General features: G+C 52.8%; 1 protein-coding gene across 1 annotated transcript; it reads left to right on the top strand.

Annotated features, from left to right (window-relative positions):
* The first annotated feature begins 228 nt into the window (after nucleotides 1-228).
* Nucleotides 229-11121, top strand: MASP2 (MBL associated serine protease 2). Its single transcript, XM_039564143.1, is given in 4 exon segments — nucleotides 229-249; nucleotides 10449-10546; nucleotides 10548-10621; nucleotides 10866-11121. Coding segments are annotated over 4 exon segments (420 nt in total). The 3' UTR covers nucleotides 11093-11121.
* Nucleotides 11122-12941: the final 1820 nt, after the last annotated feature.

Raw genomic sequence — 12941 nt, 5'->3', positions numbered from 1 at the left:
AAAGCCGCGGGTCCCGGCGGGAGCTGCGCCCGCAGGGGCCGATGCCGCCCTCGGGCCCGCCGCTGCCGCCCAGGGGGCGGCCGGGATGTCCCGGGAGTGCCCGGGGCGGGGACGGCGCGGCCCCGGCGCCGCCCCGGTGCCGGCGGGAGGCCAGGCCCGGCCGCGCTCACCTGCGCTGGCCGCTCCGCTAGGCCCGGACTATCTCTTGGCTGCCGCCACCGGCGAACGATGAGGCCCGAGGAGCCGCCGGCGAGTCACGGAGCGCCGGGGGGCGCAGGGCGGGCCCGGCCCGGGGGAGGGGGGGGGGGGCGGCTCACAAGCGGGCGGCCGATCCGGAGGGGTCCCGGCGGTCCATGGCGGGCCGGCGCCGGGCTGGCGGCTCGCAGGGCTGGGGCAGGGCCGCGGCCTTGGCCGGGGCTGCGCTGGGCCCGGTCCTGATCCCGATCCCGGCCCGGTCCCGCCTGGCGCTTCCCGGCGGCCCCCGCGCGCCGCCGCCGCCCCGATCACGTGACGCGCGGGGGACCACGTGACCCCGGCGGAGCGCGCACGTAGGGGGCGTGGCACGGGTCAGGCCCCGCCTTCCCGCGGGGCGGCGCGAGAGTCACGTGGGGCAGCGCGCGCGGAGCGCTCCCGCGGGCGCGGCGCCCCCTGGCGGCAGCGGGAGGGACAGGGAACCCGCGGGAGCGACCGGGAAACACCGGGACACACCGGGAAACACCGGGATAGACCGGGACAGACCGGGATAGACCGGGAAACACCGGGACATACCGGGACACACCGGGAAACACCGGGACAGACCGGGACACCCCGGGACAGGCCGGCAGAGCGGGCAGCGCTCGGCCTGCAGAGGAGCAGCTTCGGGGTGACCCAGCTGGGGCCGCCCAGGGCCTGAAGGGGCAGCAGGAAAAGATGGAGAAAGAGGATTTCCAAGGGACGGAGGGACAGGACCCAGGGAATGGCTTCCCAGTGCCAGAGGGCAGCAATGGATGGGAGATTGGGAATTCCTGGCTGGGAGGATGGGCAGGCCCTGGCACAGGGTGCCCAGAGCAGCTGGGGCTGCCCCTGGATCCCTGGCAGTGCCCAAGGCCAGGCTGGACATTGGGGCTTGGAGCAGCCTGGGACAGTGGGAGGTGTCCCTGCCATGGCAGGGGTGGCACTGGATGGGCTTTAAGGTCCTTCCAACCCAAACCATCCTGGGATTCTGGGATTGTTATAAATGTACTGTGGTGTTGGCTTTTTGCATGTTCCATCATTGTTATGGATGGATTGTGATGTTGTTTTTTTCATGTTCCTTAATGTGAGAAAAGCTTTGCCGAGGTTCTGTAACGTAATGCTGCAGAATGTCTGTAGTTTGGGTGACAGTTTGGGAAGGACGGGGGGGGTCTTCACATTCCTGGAAAAGGAGTGGACTAGAACATCTGAGCCTGGTGATACCAAGGTAACTCTTAAGAGGGAACTGGGGGTTAATGCACTGAGAAAACCCAAATGATCCAAGAGATACACCAAGAATCACACCTGACTGGGAAATAAAGCCAAGCTTATAGCAGTGGTTTCAAGTGTTGCCTGGACAAGTCCTGAGACACGTCCGATACCCTCCTTGGGGAGGAATCCTTCCACTCCAAACAGGAGGATCAGGACTATTTTGGGCTGAGGGTTCTCATGTTCTGCCCTTAGCCTGTGATTTATTCAAAAAGGAGGAGGAATTGCTACCTCCAACAGTGCCATCTATGCGTGTTCACCCAGCTCCGACCCCGGGCTGGGGCTGCTTTTCTCCATCGTGGCTTTCTGTGTGATCGATCTTTCGGCCGCGGAATAAAATCTATTTCTTTATTAAATTTAATTTGGCTGAATTTCTTTACCTCCCATTCATAACAATGATGTAACATGCGAAAAGCCAACATCACAATACCATTTATAACAGAGGGATCCTCCCGAGGCACCCGCGGGGTGCTGCGGTCCTGGCCGCGGAGTGATCCCCGAGGGACTATTTGTGATGCGGTCCTGCCCGCGGAGGAATCAGCGGTGATGCGCATGCGCACGCGGCAGTGATCCGCCAGGGACTATTATGTGATGCAGTCCTTCCCGCGGAGGAATCAGCGCTGAATTTCCCCCACCGCGGAGGATCCGCCCGAGGACTATTTGATGCAGTCCTGCCCGCGGAAGGGATCAGCGGTAAATGATGCCGTCCCCGCCCGCGGACGTGATCCGCCGGAGGGACTATTTGTGATGCCGCTCCTGCCCGCGAGGGATCCCGCGGAGGCGACTATTTGTGATTGCGCTCCTTGGCCGCGGAGGGATCCGCCGGGACTATTTGTGATCACCTCTCTCGCTCCCTTTTCCCGCTCTCCCCTCTGCTCCCAGCGCTTCTCCTGCAAAGGGCACAGCTTTTCCTGGGCTCTTTTCCTGCCGGGCTGCAGCGAGCGCTCCCCTCAAGGAGCAGGGGCAGCTTTGCTCGCGGCAGCAGCGATTAAACAGAGCAGGCCCGGAACGATTCCTGCTTAGCTGGGCTTTGATCACATTCCTGAGCCAGCACGGCAGCAGCGAGTGAGGCAGCGGCACATGAAGGAGGCTGCAGCTCTGGCCAGGCTGGGGAGGGGTTCCTCTGTAAAATAAGAATATGGAGAGACAAACCAGAAAGGGCAGGAAAAAAAGAAAAAGCCAAGACAAACTAAACTTTTTTTTAAAAATAATCCGGATCCAGAGGGACTTCTGGCTGGAGAACTTCCTGGGGAGCAATCCTGCCCCTCTGGGAGGCAATGCCAGGGCAACTCCAGCTGAAACCTGCACACAAACACCACAAAGATTTCAGATATTTGCAGGAAGCATCCACTTAGCAACTGCTGCTTAATCATTTATTCACTTTCCCATTAAATGGTACATTCAGTCCACAAGACTTCAACACCTTTCTGGTAGTTTTATTTACAGTCTGCAGCATGTTCTGTAAAACACAGGAGTGCTCACAGACACACACACACAAACATTTAAAGAAGTACAGTTTATTCCAAAGGAAGTCTACGCACTACTTTTCCCATAAAAATTATAAAAAATACTTTAGTTACTGTATTTTACCTAAACCAAGATACTTGAGAATTCTTCCACAAGTGATGCCCCCTCCCCACAAAGGGCACTCCAACAAGAAGAAATTCAGGAGACTGCATCACCAAATAAAATCCTAATGGCAACTGCTTCAGTGCACCAGAAGAACAAAGAACTCCCACTCTGCATCCAGCAATCCCTGCTCTGCAGCCTGTCTGCATCTGCTTTTGTAGGGCTTGTGGGGCTTTTGCACTCACTTCCTTCTCCAGGGCAGTTCCCACAAACAATGATGACTGAATTTCTGCAGACTGTCACTCGGCAATCCTGCATTTCACACATCCAAAGGGAAACACTTTCCTTTGAGCCCTTTATTTCAAGGAGTCTCTTTTTTACTGAGCATCCAGTGAGAACAGTGCCCAGTTGTGGCTGTTATTATTTCTCTGCTTTTGCTGCGTGGCAATATTGTGCTGGAGCTCTGCAGAACACGCACTGCAGCCCTTGTCTCACTGGGGCACACCGAATTGACAAAAAAAAGGCACAAAGATGAAACTCCTAAAGCAGCAGCAGCCCCAAGTCACTGAGCTGCTGCTTCCCACCACCAACACTCTGTGTCTCAGCAAACACTTCCAACACATGAGCCAAGGCCACAGGGGAGTGAAAAGCCCAGAGCCTGCGGGCAGGACAAGCACTCCATTGATCAGTAACAAACCAACACAGCTCAGCTGGATGGTGCACTTAAGACTGGACCTGGAAGCATCAGGAAAAGCCATTGGAACACAAGCTCAGCAGCACAGAATCCATTTGTCACCAGCTGATGAGATGGGAGGCTCTGTGTGGGACACGTTGTGCATTCAGCTTCAACAATGCCACAGCTCCACAGCAGCGCTGAAAAACTTCTGCTTTTAACTGTTGGAGAGGATTTTCTCAATGGAAGTGAAGCTGTCATTAACAGAGGAACAGCACATGATGCACAGCATAACCTGCAATAAAAAGCTTTTGCTTTCCAGCATGTAAACATCCAGGTTACTGGACTTTAGCTCATATCAACGAATCTGATGATAGATTTTTTTAAAATTTTTCTTGGAACTAAAAAAGTAAAATCTTCCATAAAAGGATAAAGCACAAAAATACTCTCTCAGTAAGTCTCAGGAAGCCATTTAATACCTTCCATGTCCTAGGAACAACTAGGCAAAACACTTGGAAAGTGTGAGCAGTAGAAATGTTGACCATTGAATGTTTGGCAGCCGTGTGCTCCAGCCCCTGGGAGGGGCTTGTCCCCCACTCCACACCAGTCCTGCAGCTCCCCAGCTATTTCTTCTTCTTCTTATTTGGGGGCTCATCCTTCCTCAGAGCAGCTGTTGCTGCTGCTGCTGCTGGAGGAGCTCGGATCCGAGTCGAAGTCGGAGGAGGAGGAAGAGCTGCTGGAGGAGGAGGAGGAGGAGGGGGAGGAGGAAGAGGAGGAGCTGTCCTCACTGTCACTGTCCTCGGAGGAGGTAGAGGAGTCCTGGCTGTCAGAGGAGGAGTCGCTGGCTGAGCTGTCACTGCTGCTGCTGCTGCTGGAACTGGTCACACTTTTGGACCTGGGAGAGAACAAAGAGCTGCTGAGCACAGCCCTGCCAGAGCCCACGGCACCGTGTTCTCTGCTCTGCTGGAATTATCCAAAGATCAATTCGTTGCCTTGAAAATTTCCAGGCCTCACCACCTAAGATGAATTCCTGTGCCCTCCCTCCCTTTCCCACTCCTGGATGAGTGGATTTTGGCCATTTGAGCAACGGCAGAGTGGCCCCAGGGCATGACATAGCCCAGCAGGACTGCAGAGAGGGGCAGAGAGGGAAAGCTGGCCAGGATCTCGTTCCCAGCCCTGAGCAGGGGCTTTACTGGCCTGACTGTCCTGTACTACCCGAGCTCTGGGGACAATGAACCAGGCTCAGTCCCTGCCTCACCACGGCCACCGTGAAATTCTGGCACTGCAAGAGTCAGGGGAGATTTCAGCAGTGATTTCAGCAAGGTCAGAGCTGCTCCCAGCAAAAGCTGTTCTTAGACTACTCCTGGCAGAAGAACCCAGAGTACCTGCCACTGCAGGATGCTTGTGACTTCCAGGTGCAGGAGAAGGGTGGAAACAATCCAAGATGAAGACAGAATGATGAACACAGCAAAGAGGATTTCTGTATGCTCTGCACTGTTTTTTCACGTTCAGCCCTTCCTGGGCTGTTCTCTGCTGGTTGTTCTCAAGATCAACATCTCCAACTAAGGGGGGGTGATGTGAATTCCAAGGAAGTACAATTCAATTCTCCCCTAGATCTTTCCCTAAAGTACAAGATACTGATTCACCTCCCTTCCCACCAGAGTCAATCAAAGACTATCCAAAAACGTAAATTATGATAATGCGGAATCTGGTCTCCATTAGAAAAATTAATGTAGTATTTTTTATCAGAGCTTTGGTTAAATGTAACAACGCAGGAAGTGCCTGTGCTCAGGTTATTGGAGAGTGCGAGGTTTTCTCATCGCATCAGCCCTGTCAGCTGACAAATGTGGGTGTGCACTAAGGCACAAAGCACCGACGTTTGCACACTACAGCTGGAATCTGCTATCTCCGTGTGCAGACACAACCACTGCTCATTACAGATAAACCCACAAGGGCTGCTCCAGCACTAAGAGGAGGAAAATAAAAAGCATGGGAGTAGTAGTTTCACCCTGACCAGCTCCATGAGATGGGCAGGAATCAGAGGATCCCCTGAGTAACTCTGAACTTGCTTTTCCTGATCACCTTTCACAGAATCCATAGCAGCAACCCATGGACATCCCGTGTGTAGGTTTATTCCAAAACCCACTCCCAGAAACATGAGGATATTGCACCTAAAGCTGCCTCTGCCAGAGGGAAGCAAGAGCTGGGGCTGGGAGAGGAAACAGGCAGGAACTTGCTCTCAGGAGAGGCAGCACTTGGGCTGCTGGCACTGCCAGCAGGAGGACGCAGGTGGGAGCAGGTAAAATTCCAATACAAAATGCAACTGGGGAATGTGACGGTGCAGAGGCTGTAGGTTGGCAGTCTAAGACTTTGGGGTTTATCACAGCTCTGTGAAAGCACCGAATTTCGCCAGCAGGTACCATTCATCCTCCTCAGGACAAGCTTCCAAGAGTTCATCTCTCAATCTGTGCCCCAGTGTGGGCCAAGTGCTGGTGGAGCCTGGGCTGGCACCCCGAGCTCTCACCCCCAGCTGGCACCCCCAGGGCTTTCCAACGTGCCACTGCCACCCAAGCCACAATGGTGGGGCCTGAGGAAAGGAAGGAATGAGCAGGGACTTAGGACACAATCCTGCCCTTCAGACAGGCAGATTTACCTGTGCTCCAGTCTCAAGGGGGCTCTCAGTGGATAACTCAAGCATCCCGCGTGGGACACTGGGGCCAAGGAGCAGCTGGAGGCAGCTCTGTCACCTGGGCTACCTGTGTGTAGCCATATTTAGCAATAACTGAATTGATTGAAATAAAGGGTAAAAGCTTGACTCAGCCTGTAACTTTCACCTTTCTTTCAAGTGCAAAAAGAAGCAGAAAAATCCATTCATATTGATGCTTTCCAGCTATGTGTCTTTCAGATTCCCAGGTGTTCATCCCCTCACAGAGTTTTAGTGCTGACACAGAAGAAAGTTCTTTGTGTGCTGCCAGAAAAACGAGATTTCTCCCATTTTTTATTTTCACACCTAAAGTATGAAAACATTATCATCACACAGAAGAGTTCTGCACACTCTCCTGTGGGCAAGGGGAAGATCCCCTGATAGGCAGATTCCAATCCCTCCTGTCCATATTTACATCCCTAAGGCCTCAGACCCTCTGTAGGTAACCACGGGGTTCCCAGGTGAGAGGAGTCACTGTGAGAACAGAATTAAACCCCAAAGCACCTCTGAGGAGACAGCGCCTGACTCTGGGAGTGCCTCCCTCTCACGTGGAAGGTGTGGGTTACTCAGGAGTTACTCCAGGAGTTCCTACTCTGCCCAGGCCAGGCCTGCTCCGGACACTCCCCGTGCCCTCAGAGCCACAAACCCAGCTCAGGGCTGGGCTCAGAGCTCCAACACCACCAGCAATGAGCACTCCCTGAGCCCCCTGCCCTCCCAGCCCTGCTCTAGGCTGGGCAGGCACTGAGGGGCTCACTGACACCTCCAGGGTGGCTCTTTAAAGGTGGTGGCACAGGTGCTCCGCAGCAGACCTGGGCGAGACCCAACTTCTCCACGGGCAAGGAAGAACCTCCCAAAGCAGGCGGCACAAAAAGCTCTGCTGTGGCCCAGGAAGTTGTTTCTCCAGGAAGGAAAAGCTCCATCCTTGGAAGTGCAGCACTGGCAGCCGAGGAACGGGATCCCTCCTGGCACAGCTGAGGAGCTCCTGGTTACACGAGCCCTGAGAAGCCAGCGCGGTGCACCAGGATTAAACCTGCTCCCACCTGGGGGTTACTCAGGCTCCCTTGCACAAGATGGTTTGTCCCAGCACGTGTCCCTCACTGAGAGCCCAAAACCTCCTTTAGTGCCAGCCTGGCCAGGCCTGTAACTCTCCCATTAAGTGATCCCACACTCAGACCCAAGGCCAAGGACCAGAATAAGCAATTGCACCCTCAGGTCACCCTCCTTCAGTGGTAAGCTGCAGAATTTACCAGAAACGGGGCAGAAAAGCAACAAGGAAACAATCGGAGCCTTTAACTCAACCTTAGCCTAAAAATCTCGAGTCTCTGAAGAGACTCTGCCTCCAGCTGGAGCCAAGTGTCAGAGTCCAAGCACTCCCGACCTGGCCACAATACTGGCTGACTCTAATTACTTCCCAATTCCTCACTGGATCAAAATTCATTTCCGAATCAATCACTTTCCATCACTCACAAGCTAAGGAGCCTCCACTCCAGGCAGGCTTTCAGGCCTGACTCACACCTGCTGCTGAGCTGCAGCAGCTGAGGAGGCCAAAGAGCCCTGCTTGCCCAGGTGCCACCCTTCGCTGCCCCATCGCGAGGCAGCACAAGCTGGGAATGCTCTCCATCCTCCCATCCTGGCAGTGGGAAGAGCTGGAAGTGGCAGTGACCAAGCCCTCAGGAATTCCAGGTGCAAGGAGTGGCACTGGGAGTGCCCCTGTCCCTCTGCAGCTCCCAAAATCAAACCGGAGCAGGGCAGAGGTGACCCCGGCACGCTGGAATTTCATGGCAAACTGATGTGCTGCGTTCCTTTTGCCTCTGGATCTGCTTGTTGAAACAATCATGAACCTGGGAGGAAGCATTAAAATGCATTCCCAGGGCAAAGTGGAAAGGAGATCAGGTGCCCCAGCAGAGCTCTGCTGAGGTTTCTCTGTTTCTCCCACTTTCTCGGCTGCCACAGGAAATCACTGTGCAACTCAGCGAGATGGTTTTACTTTGTGCTGAGTTCCAGCTGCCAACCCAACTCTCCTTCACCTGTCTGAGCCCTGCAGCTCCCAGGGAGCAGCAGGAGCAGGGCTGGGCCGGGTTTAACCACAGCTTTGAACAGCAAATCTGAACACAGCGCCAGAATTGCTGCTTTGCTAGAAATACATGGGCAGCTTTCAGCCCCACCTGCCTGGACAGCACAAAACCATGAAATCAAAGAACCAAGGAGTTCAGGCAACCGCTCCACTACCAAAAAGGCTCCACCCATTTTAACTTTGGCTCAGTGCACGGTTTTTGTTTCAGACGGACCAAACCAGTTTGAAGTGATTTCAGGTGAGCCCATGTTAATGAAAGGCTTCCATTAAATTAAAGTGTTCATTTTAATCCTCTGGGACTCGAGTGCACACATTTCACTTAACACACATCCCACAGTCTGGAGGGAAAGGTCACGGGAAATGGGCTGGGACAACATCTTTTCTTTTATTTCATTGCTAAACCAGGCATTCCACCCTGCCAGTCTTACCTCTGTTGCAGCTGGAGTTGCTTTTCTTTCTCCTTCAGGATTTTGGCCAGCTGAGCTGTCCCTGAAGGCCTGGGCAGGTATTTTCTCTTCCCTTTCCATTCATCCGTCCAGTGGCCAAACTCGAAACACTTCTGACACCTCACATGGCACTTGTTTGCCTCCCTAGGAAAATGCAGAATTGCTTAAGTGACCCATTCCAAGTCTGTTCTCCCCAGTGAAGAATCGCTTCTCAATCGAGGTGTGGTTCAAGCAGATGTTCACAGCTGCTCCAGCTTGGCTCTGGACTCAGGACACGGGCAGGAACACCACGTACACACAGCACTCCGGCAAACAGACCTTCAGGAACCAGAACACTTTCACATGGGAACCATCCCACTGCTCAATTTGCTGCTCTCCAACAGCTGTAGCTGGTTCTGCCTTCAGAGAAATCACCAAAATTCTCTTTTACAACAAAGAGCAGCAGCTTCATCTCCAAATCCTGCAATTTAACACCCAAGTCCCAAACTGCCCGATTCTCACTGCCAGCCTGGGACTCTCAGAGTCAAGAGAGCAAACCCAAAGGAGCTGCAGCCAGGAGCTGGTAAAGCCTGGAGGAGGTTTCTCTTCAGAACAATCCGATTCCTGCTCCTCCTGAGCCAGAGCTCCCTGCCTGCCCTGTCCCCAGGCACCTGCAGCAGCAGGGAGATCGCACACTCAGCTTCAGTTCTCGCTCTGCTAAAATCCCCTGGGCATCTTCAGAAATCAGGCGAAGGGAAGATGCTCCCGTTTTCCTGCTGCAGTTCTTAAGCTGCTCTTCTGAAGCTCTGCAAAACTGTTTGGCCTCCTCTCCCAGCTGCTCTCCTTTACAAACAAGGGGAACTCACCCAGCCCAGGGACTGCTCGAGGTCACAACCAAAATTAGTTCTGAGCTCAGGGTGGTGTCACTTCAGTTCCCTGCCACTGCTGCCACTTCCTGCCACCTTCAGCTTTTGCTCCAGGCACCAAAATATGAATTTTTCAAGGCCAGCCCATCTAAACTATCTGAAATTGCAGCCTGGCCGATCTCGGGAGCTCCCAGACTCACTCATGAGGATGAAGTGACAGACCAGCAGTGAGCACTTCTCCCTCTTCCAGCCAAGCTGTGAATTGCTCCTCCCTCAGCTTCAGCAACCACTTTTTGTGCCAGTTCCTGAAGAGAATCGTGTGCTGAACATCCATCACTTTTTCAATGCAGAGCATTTGGCTTCATCCTCAAGCCCTAGAAATACTCAGCTAAACCAAACAAGGCATGGCTGGCATCAGAGATTTGTCAGAACCTCTGAAAGGAGAAAGGGAGACAAAATTGTGGGTTTAAGTCACAGAGAACAGGGGAAATCCACTCTTATCTGTCCTTGGATGTGGACTGACCTACAGAAGTGCCTTTTGAGAGCATCCAAGCTTCCTTCCTCACACTGTTAAACATGTGCTTTTCCAGCCATGTCAGCGGGTTGGGAAGATCGATGCTCTGTGTTCACCTGGTGGATTTGTCTGCCCATTTTGCAGCTGAGCTCTGGTGGGAAGACCTTGGCTATGCTGTGTGGAAGGGACAGTATAGACACTGAGGAGGCTCCGGGCAACAAGACGTACATCTCCATCGACAACTGTGGAAGTGTTTCGGTCTGACTACTCCAATGAGAAACCATTCACAGGCTTTGAGGCCTTTTATGTTGCTGAAGGTGAGAGATTGGCCCCTCTAGTAAGTGGAAGAGAGCCACAGCTATGGTGGGGTTGGTGCTTCCCTGTGCTCTCATAGCCTGAGGCTGCTGGTGTGGGGCGGGAGAAGGTGGTCTCATTGTACAGAAGCAGATGCAGAGAGGCACAGCAACCAGTGGCCAGCCTCACAAAACACAGAGTGGCTGAGACTGAGGGAACATTTTGTTGAAATGTATTGTTTGCCTGATTCTGTGCTTTGCCCATTAGATATCGATGAGTGCAAACAGCTGTTGGATAGCAAACCCTGTCACAACTACATGGGGGGCTACTATTGCAGCTGCAGGGTTGGCTACACCCTGCACGAAAACAAGAGGACGTGCACAGGTGAGCCCTTGCTAGATCAGGAGGTACTTCCCTACCTACAACATCCACTTAAATCCAGTCCTGACAATAATATCAAGGTGAAAGATGTGGGGTTTTGTTTTCATTTTTAGTATTCCCTATATGCCTGGGAGGAGATTCACAGGGTTAGTCAGGGCTGTGAGCAGAGGCTCTGCTTTGCAGAGTGGCTGTGGGCTAGTGGCTGCTGTTAGGGACAACAACTTTGTGTCATAGTATAAATGCTGCACTGGCACTTGGTTTTCGCTACTCCTTTCCACCTCAGCTTTAGGTGGGTTGAATGGAAAATCGAGAAATGTCTTACACCTCCCACCACAGACATTTCCACAGACAAGCCTTCATGGATGCCAGTGCAGCCAGTCTTGCAAAACTGAGTATATCTTGCCCCCTGGGTACTGAGATTCTGAGTATTCTGGACCCAAGTTAGTAGATACGGGAAAATTACCAATTGAATTGTGAAGTCTAATGAAGAAATAACTAGCTTGCTGCCCTGTAAGGACACAGGCCAAGAAGGAGCATGGTTCGCAGGTTACTGACACCAGATACCATAATCCACGCATTAAATGGCCAGGCATGCATCTCTTGTTCAGAAGGGCTGACAGTGTGAGGTCCCTCTTGCTGGTTGCTGCCTGGCTCTGCTGCACAGTTCATAACCAGGGAGAGCTTCTGTGGCGTCAGGCAGCGAAGTGTCTGGATCAGCGTGGTGATCAGCACCTCAGGATTCCCTCTGCAATGAAACACGTGCCTACACAGGGTAAGAGGTTCATCCTTTATGGGTGCAGCTTTGCCAGCTGGAGCTAAATCCTGTCTGGAAAAAATCAACACACATACTGCTCATAAATACTGTCATAGGTGAAAGATAGTTTCTTTGAGCTCCCCCATGCTGAAATGCAAAATTGGATCTGACTTCCAATGCTTAAGGCTGCCTTGGCATTTGCCTTCCCAGCAACAGCCTATTACAAACTCTCTCCATCCATGGCTGCTTGGGTCTGATTCAAGATTCAAATTCCTCGTGTCTCCAGAGTATTGGAATAGACATGTTCATTCAACCTACCCTTCCTAAAGTGATGCCTTTTAGCACAAGTACATGGATTTACAGATGCTGTAAGGCCTTGATGTGAAGGTGCAAAATGGAAAGCTGTGAACTAGCAGATGAGCAGCTCCGCATTGACCATTCATGTGTGCACTTTTATGCCTTGCTCTGTGAAAAGAGCTCTAGCAGAGGGAGCTTCTCAGCAGCAGTGAGGGGCTGAGCTACCTTGATGGTGGAGAGGTTAGGAATTGCTGCGACGCAGCTGATGTGCTGGAACCTGTTCACTTTTCAGAGCCCTTAAATCCAGCACTGCAGCTGCTCCAGCCACTGGGCTGCAAGGCAAAGGTCCTTGCAGATCTCCTTCCTGAGTTAAGGGAAAAAGCTGCCCCTGCGTCTTTCGGGCTCCTGCCTGAGCTGGGTGATATTGACAGGCTCTTTTTCTCCTTTATTTTCCAGCAGGAGATAATTAGGCTTCTCCTCACTTAGGCAGAGATGGAGACAGATGTGCTGGGAAGAGCTGGTTTCCCTCCTTCCTGACCTGCCTGTTGCAGTCTGCCCAAGGGCTGCAGGCTTCTCTTGCTCCATGACTTGTCCGGGTGGTTCCTTGCCTTTCAGACTTGCCTGCTGCGGATAATAAAGAGGCCGTTGCCTGTTGAAAGCTGAATGCAGCCTCTGGAGCATTCATTTTCTCATATTCCCATGTGTCACTTGGGAAAAAAGAAGGTAGATAAGGCAGGAGCTGGTAAGAGAGGAGCCGTTGTGAAAGGCCCCTGAACATCACAGCTACTTGAAGAGTCTTGAATTTCTTGCCCAGTTCTTGTTGCTTAACCTTACGTAGTCCTTAAACTGCAAGAAGACCAGAACCACACCACACCCTTGTTCCCTAATGCTCCTTTTAGATATGCTCTTGT

Source organism: Corvus cornix, chromosome 21 (genome assembly GCF_000738735.6).
Source record: "Corvus cornix cornix isolate S_Up_H32 chromosome 21, ASM73873v5, whole genome shotgun sequence".
Classification (NCBI taxonomy): Eukaryota; Metazoa; Chordata; class Aves; order Passeriformes; family Corvidae; genus Corvus; species Corvus cornix.
The sequence above is the reverse complement of the archived record's forward strand: the minus strand, read 5'-3'. Positions and strand labels throughout refer to the sequence as shown.